At 53.8% G+C, this 16,576-nt stretch overlaps 2 protein-coding genes and 1 long non-coding RNA gene across 10 annotated transcripts in view; 1 reads left to right on the top strand and 2 right to left on the bottom strand.

The window, feature by feature from the left end:
* Positions 1-16,576, top strand: part of TRIOBP (TRIO and F-actin binding protein) — a 74,133-nt gene that overhangs the window by 5,255 nt on the left and 52,302 nt on the right. Inside the window, exons 2-4 of the mRNA XM_015150294.3 lie at positions 5,733-5,872; positions 7,423-7,624; positions 9,970-10,138. Coding sequence (XP_015005780.3) covers positions 5,733-5,872; positions 7,423-7,624; positions 9,970-10,138 — 511 coding nt within the window. The remainder of the gene's footprint in view (positions 1-5,732; positions 5,873-7,422; positions 7,625-9,969; positions 10,139-16,576) is intronic.
* Positions 1-16,576, bottom strand: part of LOC107000659 (guanine nucleotide-binding protein G(I)/G(S)/G(O) subunit gamma-10) — a 44,047-nt gene that overhangs the window by 3,465 nt on the left and 24,006 nt on the right. For 2 of the 8 annotated variants that reach the window (XM_028827732.2, XM_077949760.1), the window contains 2 exons: positions 6,311-6,500; positions 5,499-5,666 (listed from right to left, as the gene is read on the bottom strand). The exons of 1 other annotated variant lie outside the window; for it this stretch is intronic. In XM_028827732.2, the coding sequence (XP_028683565.2) occupies positions 5,499-5,666; positions 6,311-6,446 (304 nt within the window). In that variant the 5' untranslated portion in view covers positions 6,447-6,500. Of the gene's footprint in view, positions 1-5,498; positions 5,667-6,310; positions 6,501-7,724; positions 7,843-16,432; positions 16,572-16,576 lie in introns of those variants that run through there. 5 more of the 8 variants (XM_077949763.1, XM_077949762.1, XM_077949761.1 and 2 more) reach the window with 4 other exon arrangements.
* LOC144331680 (uncharacterized) lies at positions 13,714-15,948 on the bottom strand. The gene is made up of 2 exons (XR_013399048.1): positions 14,920-15,948; positions 13,714-14,118 (listed from the first exon to the last, which is right to left on the bottom strand). It is a non-coding gene; the product is annotated as an uncharacterized LOC144331680 (long non-coding RNA).

Below are 16,576 nucleotides of genomic sequence, written 5' to 3'. Positions count from 1 at the left end.
GAAGAGGAGAGGAAGGGAGTAGAATGTGCAAAGGCCAGCCTGGCACGGCAGTTCACACCTGTAATGCCAGCACTTTGGGAGGCTGAGGCAGGAAGATCACTTGAACTCAGGAGTTTGAGACCAGCCTGGGCAGCACAGTGAGACCCCATTTCTACCAAAAAAAAAAAATTAGCCAGGCAGGATGGTGCACACCTATAGTCCCAGCTAGTCAGAAGGCTGATGTGGGAGGATCACTGGAGCCCAGGAGTTCAAGGTTGCAGTGAGCTGTGAGTGTGCCAATGCACTCCAGCCTGGGCAACAGAGTGAGACCTTGTCTCAAAAACAAAACAAACAAAGAGGCCGGGTGCAGTGGTTCATGCCTGTAATCTCAGCACTTTGGGAGACTGAGATGGGTGGGCACCTGAGGTCAGGAGTTCAAGACCACCCTAGCCAACATGGTGAAACCCCATCTCTATTAAAAATACACAAATTAGCCAGGTGTGGTGGCAGGTGCCTGTATTCCCAGGTACTCGGGAGGCTGAGGCAGGAGAATCTCTTGAACCCAGGAGGCGGAGGTTGCAGTGAGCCAAGATTATACTACTGTACTCCAGCCTGGGCAACACAGCGAGAATCCTCTCAAAACAAAACAAACAAACAAAGAATATGCAAAGGCCCTGAGGCAGAAAGGAGGCTGCACATTGGGCTGGAGAGGACAGCAAGAGGGGGCACAGAGGAGCTATAGAACAAGGATGGAGAATGGGGGGGGCCTGGTCTCACTGGCCTTGTGCGGCTTTGTGGACATGTTGAGGACTTAGGATTCTGAGTTTTGTTTTGTTTTGTTTTTGTTTTTTTTTGAGATGGAGTCTCGCTCTGTCGCCCAGGCTCCAGTGCAGAGGCATGATCTCGGCTCACTGCAACCTCCGTCTCCCAGGGTCAAGCGATTCTCCTGCCTCTGCCTCCCAAGTAGCTAAGACTACAGGCATGCGCCACCAAGCCCAGTTAATTTTTGTATTTTTAGTAGAGATGGGGCTTCACCATGCTACTCAGGCTGGTCTTGAAATCCTGGCCTCAAGCAATCCACCCTCCTTGGCCTCCCAAAGTGCTGAGATTACAGGTGTGAGCCACCAATAAGGGAGTGACATGTTCTGATTTTCTTTTTTCTTTTTTTTTTTTGAGATGGTGTCTTGCTCTGTTGCCCAGGCTGGAGCGCAGTGGCGCGATCTCGGCTCACTGCAAGCTCCGCCTCCCGGGTTTACGCCATTCTCCTGCCTCAGCCTCCCGAGTAGCTGGGACTACAGGCGCCCGCTACCACACCACGCCCAGCTAATTTTTTGTATTTTTAGTAGAGACAGGGTTTCACCATGTAAGCCAGGACGGTCTCGATCTCCTGACCTCGTGATCTGCCCGCCTCAGCCTCCCAAAGTGCTGGGATTACAGGTGTGAGCCACTGCGCTTGGCCCTGATTTGCTTTTTTCACAGTCACTCTGATTGCTGGGCAGAGAGAATGGAGTGTGTAGGGTGGTGAGAGTGAATCAGATGACCCGCCAGGAAAAGGTGCACGTACTCATCAGTGCCAGAGATGATCAGGGCTTTGAGATGGAGGCAAATTGACACATTTTCGAACTAATTGAACAGGCACATCTACAGGATTTGGGGGTGAGGGAGGGGAGAAACCCATGGCTGACTCCTGTTATTTCTCCAGGCAGGGTACTTGGGTTGGGAGGTCTGTTTGGAGTTGTCTGGGGCATGGTGTGGGGTGCCGGCAGGACACAGTGGAGATGAGGGGGAGGTTAGTGAACTGGGGGAGCTGGAGCTCAGGGCCAGACCACCACAGGAGATGGAGGCCTGCGAGTCTTCAGGATCTGTCACTGACCAAAGTCTTGCTCATGGATGAGGCTATCGTCTGCAGAGGAAAGTGTGGAATGAGATGAGAATAGGCCTGGGTGGAGGCCAGGGAATCAGCAAAGACAGCCAAGAAGGCCAGAGGCTTGGAGGCAAACCCCACAATGTGCCCCTCCTCTCCAGTAGCCAAGACCAGAGATGGTTTCAAGGTAAGAGAGGGGGCTGGGCACAATGGCTCCTGCCTGTGATCACAGCACTTTAGGGGGCTGAGGCTGAAGGAAGTGCTTCAAACCAGGAGTTCAAGATCAGCCTAGGTAACAAAGTGAGATCCCATCTCTATAAAACAAAAAATTAACGGATGTAGTGGTACACGCCTGCAGTCCCAGCTACTTGGAAGGCTGAGGCAGGAGGATCATTTAAGCCCAGGAGATCGAGGCTGCAGTGCACTGTGATCATGCCATTGCCAGAGCGAGACTCTATCTGGAAAAAAAAAAAAAAGAGATCAGAGAGGGGCGCAACATCAAATCCTCCACTTTCTTGAGCCTCCAGTTGCTCTGATGATGATCTGAGGCTGTGAAACTTTCCTTTGGCAAATGCATGAGGGGTGACTGTTGTGTCTCTGAGCCAGGCCCTGGGACCCAACTCTGGGCAGGAAACAGCTCCCTGTGTACCAGATGTGATAGTAAAAAACTGACACTGGCTTGGGCATGGTGGCTCACGCCTGTAACCCCAGCATTTTGGGAGGCCGAGGCGGGTGGATCGTTTGAGACTAGCCTAACTAGCATGGTGAAATCCTGACTGTCCTAAAAATACAAAAATTAGCAGGGCATGGTGGCGGGTACCTGTAATCCCAGCTACTCGGGAGCCTGAGGCAGGAGAATGGCGTGAACCCAGGAGGCAGAGCTTGCAGTGAGCCGAGATCGCGCCACTGTACTCCAGCCTGGGCGACAGAGCAAGATTCCGTCTCACAAAAAAAAAAAAAAAAAAAAAAATTGAGGCCAGGCACGGTGGCTGACACCTGTAATCCCAGCACTTTGAGAGGCTGAGGCAGGCGGATCAACTTGAGCGCAAGAGTTCGAGACCAGCCTGGGCAACACGGTGAAACCCCATCTCTACTAAAAATATAAAAATTGGCCGAGCACAGTGGCTCACACCTGCAATCCCAGCACTTTGGGAGGCCGAGGTGGGCAGATCACAAGGTCAGGAAGATTGAGACCATCCTGGCTAACAGTGAAACCCCATCTCTACTACAAATACAAAAAATTAGCTGGGCATGGTGGCGGGCACCTGTAGTCCCAGCTGCTCAGGAGGCTGAGGCAGAATGGCGTGAACCCGGGAGGCAGAGCTTGCAGTGAGCCGAGAAGGCGTCCCTGCACTCCAGCCTGGGAGACAGAGCGAGACTCTGTCTCAAAAAAAAAAAAAAACTATCTATATATCTATATATATAACCCAGGCATGGTGGTGTGCACCTATAATCCCAGCTACTCAGAAGGCGGAGGCATGAGAATCACTTGAACCCAGGAGGTAGAGGTTACAGTGAGCTGAGATCATGCCACTGCACTCCAGCCTGGGCAACAGAGTAAGACTCTGTCTAAAAAAAAAAAAAAAAAAAAATTGGCTGGGCACAGTGGCTCACACCTATAATCCAAGCACTTTGGGCGTCCAAGGTGGAGGATTGATTGAGCCCAGGAGTTTGTGACCAGCCTGGGCAACATGGCAAAACCCTGTCTATTTAATGAAAATTTTTTAGGGGCTGGGCACGGTGGCTCACGCCTGTAATCCCAGCACTTTGGGAGGCTGAGGCAGACAGATCACCTGCCGTCAGGGGTTCGAGACCAGCCTGGCCAACATGGCAAACCCCTGTCTCTACTAAAAATAGAAAAATTAGCTGGGCGTGGCGTCACTTGTAATCACAGCTACTGGGGAGGCTGAGGCAGGAGAATTGCTTGAACCCAGGAGGTGAAGGTTGCAGTGAGCCGAGACTGCGCCATTGCACTCTAACCTGGGCTACAAGAGCGAGACTCTGTCTCAAAAAAAAAAAAAAAAAAAAATCCCTCTACAAATATTAACTCATTTAATTCTCAGAACACCCCTAGGAGGTGGGTCCTGCTATCCTGCTGGTTTTGTAGATGAGATAACTGAGGCACAGAGAGGATACACGTGGCCCAGGTCTTGGTCACATCTCAGCCTCCATTTCCTAGAGGAGAAAACAAGGTTCCAAAAGGGGAAGTCATCGGCCTGAGGTCACGAGCCGGGAAGTGGAGGAGCCAGGATGGGGCCCGAGGTCTATCTGAGGCCAGAGCCAGTGCTGACCCGCCAGACAGGAAATCAGAGCTGGGGACTGACTGTGGGGCCCACTCAAGTGGGTGGTGGGGTGGTGACGGGAGCTGGGATGAAAGCCAGGATGAGGTGTCACATCAGGCTGAGGCTCCTGCTGGGCCTGGCGGGGCGGAGACCCCTGGATGATGCCTGGCGAGCGTCTCCTGATTTCTGCTGTGCTGTCCCCTGGGTGGCCAAGGCGCCAGGCCCGGCTGTGGATCTGACACCTCCTGCTGCCGAGCTCTGATCAGAATCTGGCTGCAGGGCAGGGGGCGAAACTGAATCCTGCCAAGCTCCCCTGGCCTGGATGTCACGGCAGATACCCCAACCCCACTTCTTGGCACCGCCTGACCCCCAGCGGTGGCCTTCTTGGAACCTGGAGAGCCTGTGCCCACCCCATGTTGCCGACCAGGCTGCTGCCTTGGCCCTGGGCTCTGGGCTCCACGGTCCCCAGGGATCCCATGCCCAGGCTCCTGCCCCTCCCGGCTCTCAGGTGAGCTGCTGGGATCGGGTTCCTGTGGTTTCAAGTCCTGCATTGTTCTTGGCTGGGCCCCGGCTTATGAAACAGTAATGAGGGGCCCCTGCTCCCGAAGCCGGCCCCTCTAAGGTTTCCACTGCCTCGGCTGCTGCTGCCACCATAGCCCGGAGTCAGGGCCTGGGAGGGCGGCAGCGTGGGGGCCTGAGCCGGAGCCCCCCGGGGATGAGGGTGCTGACAGCCGACAGCCGCCACCACCGCCAGAGCCCGCAGCCCAGGTAATCCGAGAGGAGGCGGGGCGCAGGGTGCCATGGCCGCTGTCTCCCACCACCAGGGGAGGGACCTACTGCTCTCCAGAGGTGGGGAGGAATTGGGGGGGGCCTTGGAGGTGAGCAACCGTTCTCCCCTGGTGAGCCCAGCACCAGACCAGCCTTCACAGGTGTGGCCTTGCCAAGGGTGGAGGGAGAGAGGAGCGGGCAGCTGGCTCCAGGCCCCCGCCCTTTTTCTGGGGCCTTGACCCTCCAGCCCTGGAGCCCCTGCCTCTCCTTTAGTGGGGCAAATCTCTTCTGTCCTCCAAGACCTTGTTTTCCCATCTCCTCTACCATCAAACTACCTCTTCCTCCCTCAGACCTCTTCCTTCTCTCAGCCAGCCTAATCCTTCCTCCTCACCCTTGTCTTTTGGCCGCAAAAGACCCTGGTGGATCCTTCTTTCCACCTCGTTCTGGGGCGCACAACATACATGCATATATACATAAACTTGCACTGATGCAAACGTACGAATCCGTGTACCCGCGGGACCTGCGCAGGCATGCATGCGCAAGAGCTCACTCCACCTATGTGCACACACGTGCCCCCAATACCAGGTCTTTATCCACACACATACCTGCTCCAAGGCCCGTATGTGTACAACACGTGTGCATGCACACACCGGGTACCTCAGCCAGCCCTCGGCTTGAGTCCCAAGGGGCGCTTCCAGCCTGATGGGCAGCTCCTTGAGAAGTGCGAGATCCCCGGAGGAGATGCCTGGAGACTCCCACACCGCTGGGAGGGGCTGTGCAGGGGGAGGGGAGACCCCACGTGGGCGCTGAGTTGTCTCCTCTCTCCAACCCTGGCCCAGGAGCTCAGGAGCCCTTCAGGTGCTGAGGTGCCCTACTGCGACCTGCCTCGATGCCCACCTGCCCCTGAGGACCCACTCAGCGCCTCAACCTCCGGCTGCCGGTCTGTGGTGGACCCGGGCCTCCGGCCAGGGTCCAGGAGGTGGGTAGAGTCCCAGGGCCCGGGGAAAGGCTTCATGGGGTGGAATGCCCTTGCCCTTCCCATTTGCACTCCTTCCCCAAGGCAACACCTGTCTGTAATGGCTGCTGGCATGGGTCACGTGGTCAGTCCTCCAAATCTAGGCACAGGTGGGCGGTGGGCATGCTCCTTGGGCAGACAGGAAAAGCTCAGAGCACACCACCCTGCTTGCACTTGGGTGGCTGAGCCTCCCCTCCCCAACCCTGGCTGTCTCTCCCGGGGCCCCTGCCCCCCCATAACCTCCTAAGACCGAGCTCAGCTTTGCCCCAGGGCATGTGCTGCTGTGCACCCACCTTGCAGTGGGCAGGGCCACAGCCTACTCACATTTCCTGGTTCCCTTTGCACAGCTTTAAAAGATTAAACAGTCCCTGCACCCAGGGGCACCTGCTGTCACCCACCTACCTGGGTGTGCACTGCTCCGGGCTCTGGCGTTCCTTCCACCCTTAGGCCTGAGTGGCAGTTCCCCCTTTAAGGTCATGATACCTTGGGAGGCCATGGCCTGAGAGTCTAGAAACCTGGGTTCCAGCTTCAGATCCATCCCTGATGGGTCTTGAGCAAGTTACTCTGTCTTCCTGTGTCTCAGTTTCCCTGTCTGTAAAATAAGAGGAACTGAATCAAATCAGCATTGTGCTAGGATCACTCATGTGCTCCTCACAGGTAGACATATTTAAAAAAACAGAAGGCCGGGCGCGGTGGCTTACGCCTGTAATCCCAGCACTTTGGGAGGCCGAGACGGGTGGATCACGAGGTCAGGAGATCGAGACCATCCTGGCTAACATGGTGAAACCCCGTCTCTACGAAAAAATACAAAAAATTGGCCGGGCGCGGTGGCTCACGCCTGTAATCCCAGCACTTTGGGAGGCCGAGGCGGGCGGATCACAAGGTCAGGAGATCGAGACCACGGTGAAACCCCGTCTCTACTAAAAATACAAAAAAATTAGCCGGGCGCGGTTGTGGGCACCTGTAGTCCCAGCTACTCGGGAGGCTGAGGCAGGAGAATGGCGTGAACCCGGGAGGCGGAGCTTGCAGTGAGCCGAGATCGCGCCACTGCACTCCAGCCTGGGCGACAGAGCGAGACTCCGTCTCAAAAAAAAAAAAAAAAAAGAAAAAGAAAAAATACAAAAAATTAGCTGGGTGAGGTGGCGGGCGCCTGTAGTCCCAGCTACTCGGGAGGCTGAGGCAGGAGAATGGCATGAACCCGGGAGGCGGAGCTTGCAGTGAGTCAAGATCGAGCCACTGCACTCCAGCCTGGGCGACAGAGCAAGACTCCGTCTCAACAACAACAACACAATTCAAAATAAAAAAATAAAGAGATGCTGTTTTAGCTCAACGAGGCAACCCATATAAAAAGCCTGACACAGAGGCAGCCCTCAGCATTGGCTCCCTCTCCCACACCAGCGTGTGGGCCCCAGGCTCCCCGTGTGAGTGAGTGTGAATGCCTGGGTGGGGTGGGGAGTACCCCTAACTCCCCATTACTTTTTGGGAAAAAGTCATGGGTCGGTCTCCTCTCCCAGGGGCCCATCCCCCTCAGCAGGGCTCCCAGAAGAGGGTCCCACAGCCGCCCCCAGGAGCGGGAGCCATGATCTTGAGGCAGTGCCCTATCTGGAGGGCCTGACCATTTCCCTGCGTGGCAGCTGCAACGAGGACCCCGGCTCTGACCCCGGCTCCAGCGCTGACTCCGCCACCCCTGATGATACCAGCAACTCGTCCTCTGTGGTGAGCCAGGAGCGGGAGATGGGGGGACAAGAGTGGCTCACACCTCCATCTGCAGCCCTGGGTCCCGCCTGAATCTCCAGGCCAGGGCTAAGCCTCATACCAGAGAATTCGGCGAGGTCCTCTGGACCATTAGCTGGCACCTCGGGCCACCCCGGTGAACCCCCAGAGGGTGGGGGTTTCTACACAGGCTGGCCCAGGGCGGCTGGGGTCTGGCTGTGAAAAGACGGGAAAGGAGTTTCAGCTGACAGGAGCTCCGGGTGAATCACCAGCGGGTTTGGGCTGCCAGGTCCCAGAGGGCTGGGATGTTGGGTGTGGTGTCTAGAGCAAGAGTGGCACAGAACCCCAGGGCCCTGCCCTCACCACACGGTGCTGAGCCCCATGGCCAGCCCTGGCATAGATTTCCAAGGGACAGAGGGAAGGGAGCAGGCTGCGGGGGTCATTTAGCCACGAAAAGAGAAGACCCAGCAGTCTTTCCTCTAGCATTGGCACTTTGAGGGGCTGCCACGGAGCCGGAGAGACAGGCTTGTCCCAGGAGACCCCTTCAAAAGGAAAATGATGGGGGGTGGTGATAAGACTCAGAATAAAACAACCCAGCCTTGCACGCTTCATGACCAGCTCCACGCTAAGCGCTTGGTGGGTGTGGGCTCGAGGGAGACTCACCACACCCTTGGAGGCGGAGACTTCAGTCGTTCCATATGGGGCTGAGGCTCAGAGGGGGAGCAATTTAGTGGAGGCCACACATCTGGGAAGCAGTGGGGCTAGGATTTGAACCCACTTCTCTCTGGCCCCTGGGGGTATCTCACACCAGTCCCAGATGCGGAACTGGGGGAGTCTGGGCAAAGTTCTTGGCTTCAATGGACGTGCATGCCTCCTAGGTTCATTGAAGATAAGCGACTTAGCACTTAGCACCTGCTAGAGCCCAGCACAGTGCCAGGCAAACAGCAAGTGCTTTTTATTTAATTGACTGATTGAAGACCAGGTGCGGTGGCTCACACCTGTAATCCCAGCACTTTGGGAGGCCAAGGTGGGTGATCACCTGAGGTCAGGAGTTCAAGACCAGCCTGGCCAACATGGTGAAACTCCATCTCTACCAAAAATACAAAAATTAACAGGGTGTGGTGGTGGGCACCTGTAATCCCAGCTACTTGGGAGACTGAGACAGGAGAAACACTTGAACCCGGGAGGCGGAGGTTGTGGTGAGCTTAGATTGTGCCATTGCACTCCAGCCTGGGCAACAAGAGCAAAACTCCATCTCAAAAAGAAAAAAAAAAAAAGTTGATTGTTGAGACAGGGTCTTGCTCTGTTGCCCAGGCTGGAGTACAATGACTTGAACATGGTTCACTATGGCCTTGACTTCCTGGGCTCAAGTGATCCCCTGACCTCAGCCTCCTGAGTAGCTGGGACTACAGGCATGCACCATCATGCCTAGCTAATTTTTTTTTTTAAATTTTGTAGAGACAGCGTCTCACTATGTTGCCCAGGCTGGAAGTGCTTTTTACTGAGTCCATGGAGCAGAGTCTACACCACAGAAAGTGTGGTACCACTCACTGTCACCTCTCCGGGGCAGAATGCAGAACCTGATGGTTTAGGAAGTACTTTTTATTTTTTATTTAATTTTATTTATTTATTTTTGAGATGGAGTCTTGCTCTGTCACCTGGGCAGGAGTGCAGTGGCATGATCTCAGCTCACTGCAACCTCCGTCTCCCAGGTTCAAGCGATTCGCCTGCCTCAGCCTCTGGAGTATCTGGGATTACAGGCGCCCACCACCATGCCTGGCTAGTTTTTGTATTTTTAGTAGAGACACAGTTTCACATGTTGGCCAGGCTGGTTTCGAACTCCTGACCTCAGGTGATCCACCTGCCTCGGCCTCCCAAAGTGTTGGGATTACAGGTGTGAGCCACTGCGCCCGGCAGGGAAGTGCTTTTTTTTTTTTTTTTTTTTTGACATAGAGTCTCGTTCTGTCACCCAGGCTGGAGTGCAGTGGCGCGATCTCCACTCACTGCAAGCTCTGCCTCCCGGGTTCACACCATTCTCCTGCCTCAGCCTCCCGAGTAGCTGGGACTACAGGCACCCGCCACCATGCCTGGCTAATTTTTTGTATTTTTAAGTAGAGACGGGGTTTCACCGTGTTAGCCAGGATGGTCTCAATCTCCTGACCTTGTGATCCGCCCGCCTCAGCCTCCCAAAGTGCTGGGATTACAGGCGTGAGCCACCGCACCCGACCAGGGAAGTGCTTTTTAATGTCAATTCTCTTCCCTTCCTTCTACCCCTCTCATTTGGGGAGTATATGTCCTGCAGCCTTTCTTCTCCCACAAACATACTTTCTCCTCCCCTTCTCTGGCAGGATTGGGACACTGTTGAGAGGCAGGAGGAGGCCCCCAACTGGGATAAGCTCGCAGTGATGATCCCTAGGAGACCTCAGGAGGGGCCGAAAGCTGACAGCTCCCAAAAGGCTCCGTCTCTCCTCACCAGGTCCCCTGTGGGAGGAGACACTGCAGGCCAGAAAAAGGAGGGTGAGTCCTTCTGCCAGGTTGGTTCCCATGGTGATGGCCTGGGGCCCCCCCAGATAGCCATCTCACTGGCCATTTGGGACCTTGGGTATGGCTTACTTTGGTGGCCTGAGTGTTAATAATAGTAACAGTTCCCATGTCATGGTGGAGCAGCCACAATGAACCATGCTACCTACTGTATTATTATTATTATTTTTGTGGGGGGGACGGAGTCTCACTCTGTTGCCCAGGCTAGAGTGCAGTGGCGCGATCTCAGCTCACTGAAACCTTCGCCTCCCCAGTTCAAGCGATTCTCCCGCCCCAGCCTCCCAAGTAATTGAGGTTGCAGGCTCCCGCCACCATGCCCAGCTAATTTTTGTATTTTTAGTAGAGATGGGATTTCACCATGTTGGCCCAACTGGTCTCAAAACTCCTGACCTTCAGTGGTCTGTCCATCTCAGCCTCCTAATGTGCTGGGATTACAGGCGTGAGCCACTGCGCCTGGCCTATTATTATTATTTTTATTTTTTTGAGATAGAGTCTCACGCTGTTGCCCAGGCTGGAATGCAGTAGTGCCATCTCAGCTCACTGCAACCTCCGCCTCCTGGGTTCAAGTGATTCTCCTGCCTCAGCCTCCCTAGTAGCTGGGATTACAGGCTTGCAACACCACGCCTGGCTAATTTTTGTATTTTTAGTACAGACGGGGTTTCACCATGTTGGCCAGGCTTGTCTCAAATTCCTGGCTGGGGATTACAGGAGTGAGCCACTGTGCCTGGCCTTAGTCAAGGAGTTTGGACTTTCTTCTCTAAGCAGTAGGGAGCCACTGAAGGTTTTTTTGAGGAGGAAAGTCATGTAATTGAACCTGTGCCTTAGGAAGTTCCCTAGGTCAAAGGTGCAAAGGAGGAGTTGGAGCAGGGAGGGGCTGAAGGATGAGAAACCAGTTAAGAGACTGTTGCAGCTACCATAGCAATAACTGGTTCAGGCACGAATCACCGGCGGATGCGAAATACCTAGGGTGGTAAGTTGTCAGGAAACAGGGGTTTCACCATGGTCTCAAAGCATCAGTCCTCAGATTCTGCATCGATTACAGAGCGAAAAGATGCCGTTAGGCTGGGGAGAGCAGGAAGATACCACCTTCACCAAGCAGCTGTTCAGCATCCCCAGAGTGGAACAAACTAACATCAGATGCCCCTGATGTGATGCATGGGGTCGGGGGAGGGGATGCTGGGGTGCGCACAGAATCCTTCCCTTCTAAATTGTCCTTCTGCAAATGCATTGCCTACACCTAACCCCGGTGAAACATCACACAAACCCGAATTGAAAGACATTCTGCGGCCGGGCGCGGTGGCTCAAGCCTGTAATCCCAGCACTTTGGGAGGCGGAGACGGGCGGATCACGAGGTCAGGAGATCGAGACCATCCTGGCTAACCCGGTGAAACCCCGTCTCTACTAAAAAATACAAAAAAAACTAGCCGGGCAAGGTGGCGGGCGCCTGTAGTCTCAGCTACTCGGGAGGCTGAGGCAGGAGAATGGCGTAAACCCGGGAGGCGGAGCTTGCAGTGAGCCAAGATCTGGCCACTGCACTCCAGCTTGGGCAACAGAGCAAGACTCCGTCTCAAAAAAAAAAAAAAAAAGAAAGATATTCTGCAAAATGACTGGACTCCTCATAGGACAAAAAGGGGCTTGGGGACTGTTCTTGATTAAAAGAGACTAACGGGACGAGGACGTGGAATGCCATGTGTGAGCCCATTGGGATCTGGGACAGGAGGAGACAGAGCTGTGACAGGCATTACTGGGACAACTGGGGCATTTTTTTTTTTTTTTTTTGAGATGGAGTCTTGCTCTGTCTCCCAGGCTGGAGTGCAATGGCATGATCTCAGCTCATTGGAACCTCCGCCTCCTGGGTTCAAGCGATTCTACTGCCTCAGCCTCCAGAGTAGCTGGGATTACAGGTGCCTGCCACCACGCCCAGCTAACTTTTTGTATTTTTAGTAGACACAGGGTTTCACCATATTGAGCCTGATGGGATCTGGGACACGGCTGTAGTCCCAGTTACTCGGGATGCTGAGGCAGGAGAATCGCTTGAATTTGGGAGGCAGAGGTTTCAGTGAGCCGAGATCACCCCACTGCACTCCGGCCTGGGCAACAGAATAAGACTCCATCTCAAATTAATTAATTAATTAAAGGTCATGGTTGCAGGGTGAGGAAGGGACAGAGAAGGAGAGAGGTTTAGGAAGGAGACTTGATGGTACTCGGGACAGGAGGATACACGGTCACAGCTCCTGGCCTGGGTGTCTGCATGGATGGTGTGCCCTTTGCTGAGAGCAGATGGCTGGGGAGCCGGTGTGCCCAGCGCTGGCTGTGCTGTGTGGGATTTGCAAGCCCCAAGGAAGAGGTTTTGAGGCTTCAGATGCTCAGGGAAGCAGGGGATGGAGATGTGGCATCTTCAACTGAGGGGCAATGCTCACTCGGGCGCTCAGTGGACGTTTACTTACAGCCCATAAGTCAATCACGGCTGAATAGATGTGGCAGCAATGAGAACAGCAGCAGCATTACAGCAGTGACCTGCTTTTCTGATGTTCCAGGCCTTGTGCTAAATCAATGTCTTGCACAGAATCACTCTGGGCTCCCCGACCCCTCACTCCTGGCCTGCCTCCTTCCTCACTGGCCACTCCACCTCTCTCTCCTTTGCTGAGGCCGCCTCCTCTGCTTCACTTTTAAATATCGGATGCCCCAGATCCCAGTCCTGGTCCCCTTCTGTCCTCTCCCTGCACACTTAGCTGCTTGGCTTTCAGTACTGTCTGGGAAAAACCATGACTCTGAAGTCTACATCTCTGGCCTTGATTTCTCCCTTGAACCTACCATTTTATACAGCCCAGCCCTCCACTGCGTTGATCACACCTCAGGCCCCACACTGCGCTCATTATTTCGCTCATTTCTTTCTTTCTTTCTTTTTTTTTCTTTTTGAGACAGAGTTTCACTCTCGTTGCCCAGGCTGGAGTGCAGTGGCGCAATCTCAGCTCACTGCAACCTCCACCTCCCGGGTTCAAGCCATTCTCTGCCTCAGGCTCCCAAGTAGCTGGGATTACAGGCATGAGCCACCACGCCCGGCTAGTTTTGTATTTTTATTAGAGACGGGGTTTCTCCATGTTGGTCAGGCTGGTCTCCAACTCCCGACCTCAGGTGATCCGCCTGCCTCGGCTTCCCAAAGTGCTGGGATTACAGGTGTGAGCGACCGTACCTGGCCGACTGCTCCAATACTATTAACTAAGCTACAGACTTGATGGGATTCACCAGTTTTTCTACTAATATCCTTTTTCTGTTCCTGGATCCATTCCAGGATCCCACATTGCCTTTAGTCCCCCTCCTCATTTCCTCTGTCTCCTCCAGTCTGTGACAGCTTTCCCATCTCTCCCAGTTTTCCCCTGAAGGCTGTGAGCACAGCGATCTGCTCACCTTTGACTTTAGAAAAAGTCTGCCTGGATGAACGATGACATTGGCCCCAGAGTGCACAGGCCTGGGGGCTACTGCAACCATCCAGGAGAGAAATAGTGGTGGCTTGGAGTAGGAAGTGGGTGTAGATGAGAGAAAATTTGGAATGTATTTATTTTATTTTTATTTTTCGTAGAGATGGGGGCTCACTATGTTGCCCAGGCTGGTCTCCAACTCCTGGGCTCAAGCAATCCTCCTGCCTCAGCCTCCCAAAATGTTGGAATTACAGGTGTGAGCCACTACCAGGCATGAAATGTATTTTAGAATAGCCATGGGACATCAGCCACCAGCAAATTTTTTGTTTTTTTGTTTTCTGGGACAGAGTCTTGCTCTGTCACCCAGGCTGGAGTACAGTGGCCAGATCTCAGCTCACTGCAACTACCACCTCCAGGTTCAAGCAATTCTCCAGCCTCAGCCTCCCAAGTAGCTGGGATTACAGGCATGCACCACTGCATCCGGCTAATTTTTTTTTTTTTTTTTTTTTGAGATGGAGTCTTGCTCGGTCGCCCAGGCTGGAGTGCAGTGGTGCGATCTCGGCTCACTGCAAGTTTCGCCCCATGGGTTCACACCATTCTCCTGCCTCAGCCTCCCGAGTAGCTGGGACTACAGGCCCCCACCACCACGCCTGGCTAATTTTTTTTTTTTTGTAATTTTAGTAGAGATGGGGTTTCACCATGTTAGCCAGCCTGCTATCGATCTCCTGACCTCGTGATCCGCCCGCCTCGGCCTCCTAAAGTTCTGGGATTACAGGCATGAGCCACCGCGCCCGGCCGCATCCAGCTAATTTTTGTATTTTTAGTAGAGACTGGTTTCACCATGTTGGCCAGGCTAGTCTCGAACTCCTGACCTCAGATGATCCACCCACCTCGGCCTCCCAAAGTGTTGGTATTACAGGTGTGAGCCACTGTGCCTAGAGACCATGCAAATTTTGAATTCTCTGCTAGGTGCTGGGAACTCAGACTTCACCAACAACAGCCCAGGGAGGCTGGACGGGGCAGTGGTTGCAAAGGGAGAGCAGAGGGGATCTTAAGAAGGCATGAGGACGCAGTGGCTCAAGCCTGTAATCCCAGCACTTTGGGAGGCCGAGACGGGCGGATCACGAGGTCAGGAGATCGAGACCATCCTGGCTAACACAGTGAAACCCCATCTCTACTAAAAAAAAATACAAAAAACTAGCCGGGCGATGTGGCGGGCGCCTGTAGTCCCAGCTACTCGGGAGGCTGAGGCAGGAGAATGGCGGGAACCCGGGAGGCGGAGCTTGCAGTGAGCTGAGATCCGGCCACTGCACTCCAGCCTGGGCGACAGAGCCAGACTCCGTCTCAAAAAAAAAAAAAAAAGAAGGCATGAGGAGAGGGGATCTGCGTGAAGGCAATTGTGGCTACTTTTTTGTTTCATTTGTTGTTTTAAGACAATATCTTGCTCTGTTGCCCACCCTAGAGGGCAGTGGCACAATCTTGGCTCACTGCAACCTCTGCCTCCTGGGCTCAGACAATCCTCTGGCCTCAGCCTCCTAGGTGGCTGTGACTACAGGCACGTACCACTGGGCCCTGCTAAGTTTTAAAAAACTCGTAGTAGAGACAGGGTCTCACCATGTTGCATAGGCTGGTCTAGAACTCCTGAGCTCAAGTGATCCTCCCACCTTGGCCTCCCAAAGTGCTGGGATTACAGGTGTGAGCCACCACACCCACAGTTGTGGCTCCTTTAAGATGAGGCCACAATACCCTTTACTCTTCATCTAAAGCAGTAGCCAAGGGACATGTACATAGCTGGTGCTCAACACCTGCTCGGTGACTGAGGGATTGAGCGGGATGGAGGGTGACACACCAAGGTCATGGCAACTCAGTCATGAGGCTAGGAGTTGCGAAGAGGTCACTATTGAGGACGGTTATGTTAATCCTTCAGGCCAGTGCTTCTGAAACTCTAAGTTGTACAAATCACCAGACAGTTTTGTTAAATGCAGATTCAGAAGCAGTGCATCTGGGCTGGGACCTGAGATTCTGCATTTCTGGCAAACTCCCAGCTATCAGTTTATAAAAGTTTGTCCATCCCTGCACCTTTCCCATCCTCATGGCAGCCCTGGGAGAAGCCTTAGGGTAGGAACATTTGAATACAAAAAACCAGGGCTTTCTAGAGCTGTCACACATGAAACAGACTCATTAGAACCTATCTCTACTAAAAATACAAAAATGAGCTGGGCATGGTGGCACATGCCTGTAATCCCAGCTACTTGGGAGGCTGAGGCAGGAGAATCATTTGAACCCAGGAGGCATAGCTTACAGTGAGCCAAGTCTGTCACTCTAGTCTGGGTGACAGAATGAGACTCTGTCTCAAAAAAAAAAAAAGCCCGGGCACGGTGGCTCACACCTGTAATCCCAGCACTTTGGGAGGCCATGACGAGCGGATCACCTGAGGTCAGGAGTGTGAGACCAGCCTGGCCAACATGGTGAAACCCCGTCTCTACTAAAAACACAAAAATTAGCCGGGCATGGTGGCACATGCCTGTAATCCCAGCTACTCCAGAGGCTGAGGCAGGAGAATGGCTTGAACCCAGAAGGTGGAGGTTGCAATGAGCCAAGATGGTGCCACTGTACTCCAGCCTGGGCGACAGAGCGAGGCTGTCTCAAAAACAAAACAGAAAAACCAGAAATGGGGGGAATTCCTCAGATTCTGATTGAAGGAAGTAAAACTGGGAAGGGCAGACTATCAGGTGGCTGCTGCTGGGCCCACCTCTCCCTCCCTGGGTTACACAGGCTATTGCCAACACTTCTGTCCACGAGTCTGCCTCTTCTCTGTTTTGTCCATGGATCCCCAGACCCTGTGGCCTCTTCCAGTTGTTGAGTCCATCTCTTGACTGAGTCAGGGTCTCAATTTCAAATTCTTGACCTCGGCTTGAGAGAAGCATCCAAGCCCTTGTCTCATCAGTCTTGGTCAGAGAGGTGGAGTCACTTGGTACGGACAGTGAGACCTGTA

Source organism: Macaca mulatta, chromosome 10 (assembly GCF_049350105.2).
Source record: "Macaca mulatta isolate MMU2019108-1 chromosome 10, T2T-MMU8v2.0, whole genome shotgun sequence".
NCBI classification, from domain to species: Eukaryota; Metazoa; Chordata; class Mammalia; order Primates; family Cercopithecidae; genus Macaca; species Macaca mulatta.
This window is presented reverse-complemented; position numbering and strand designations above follow the sequence as displayed.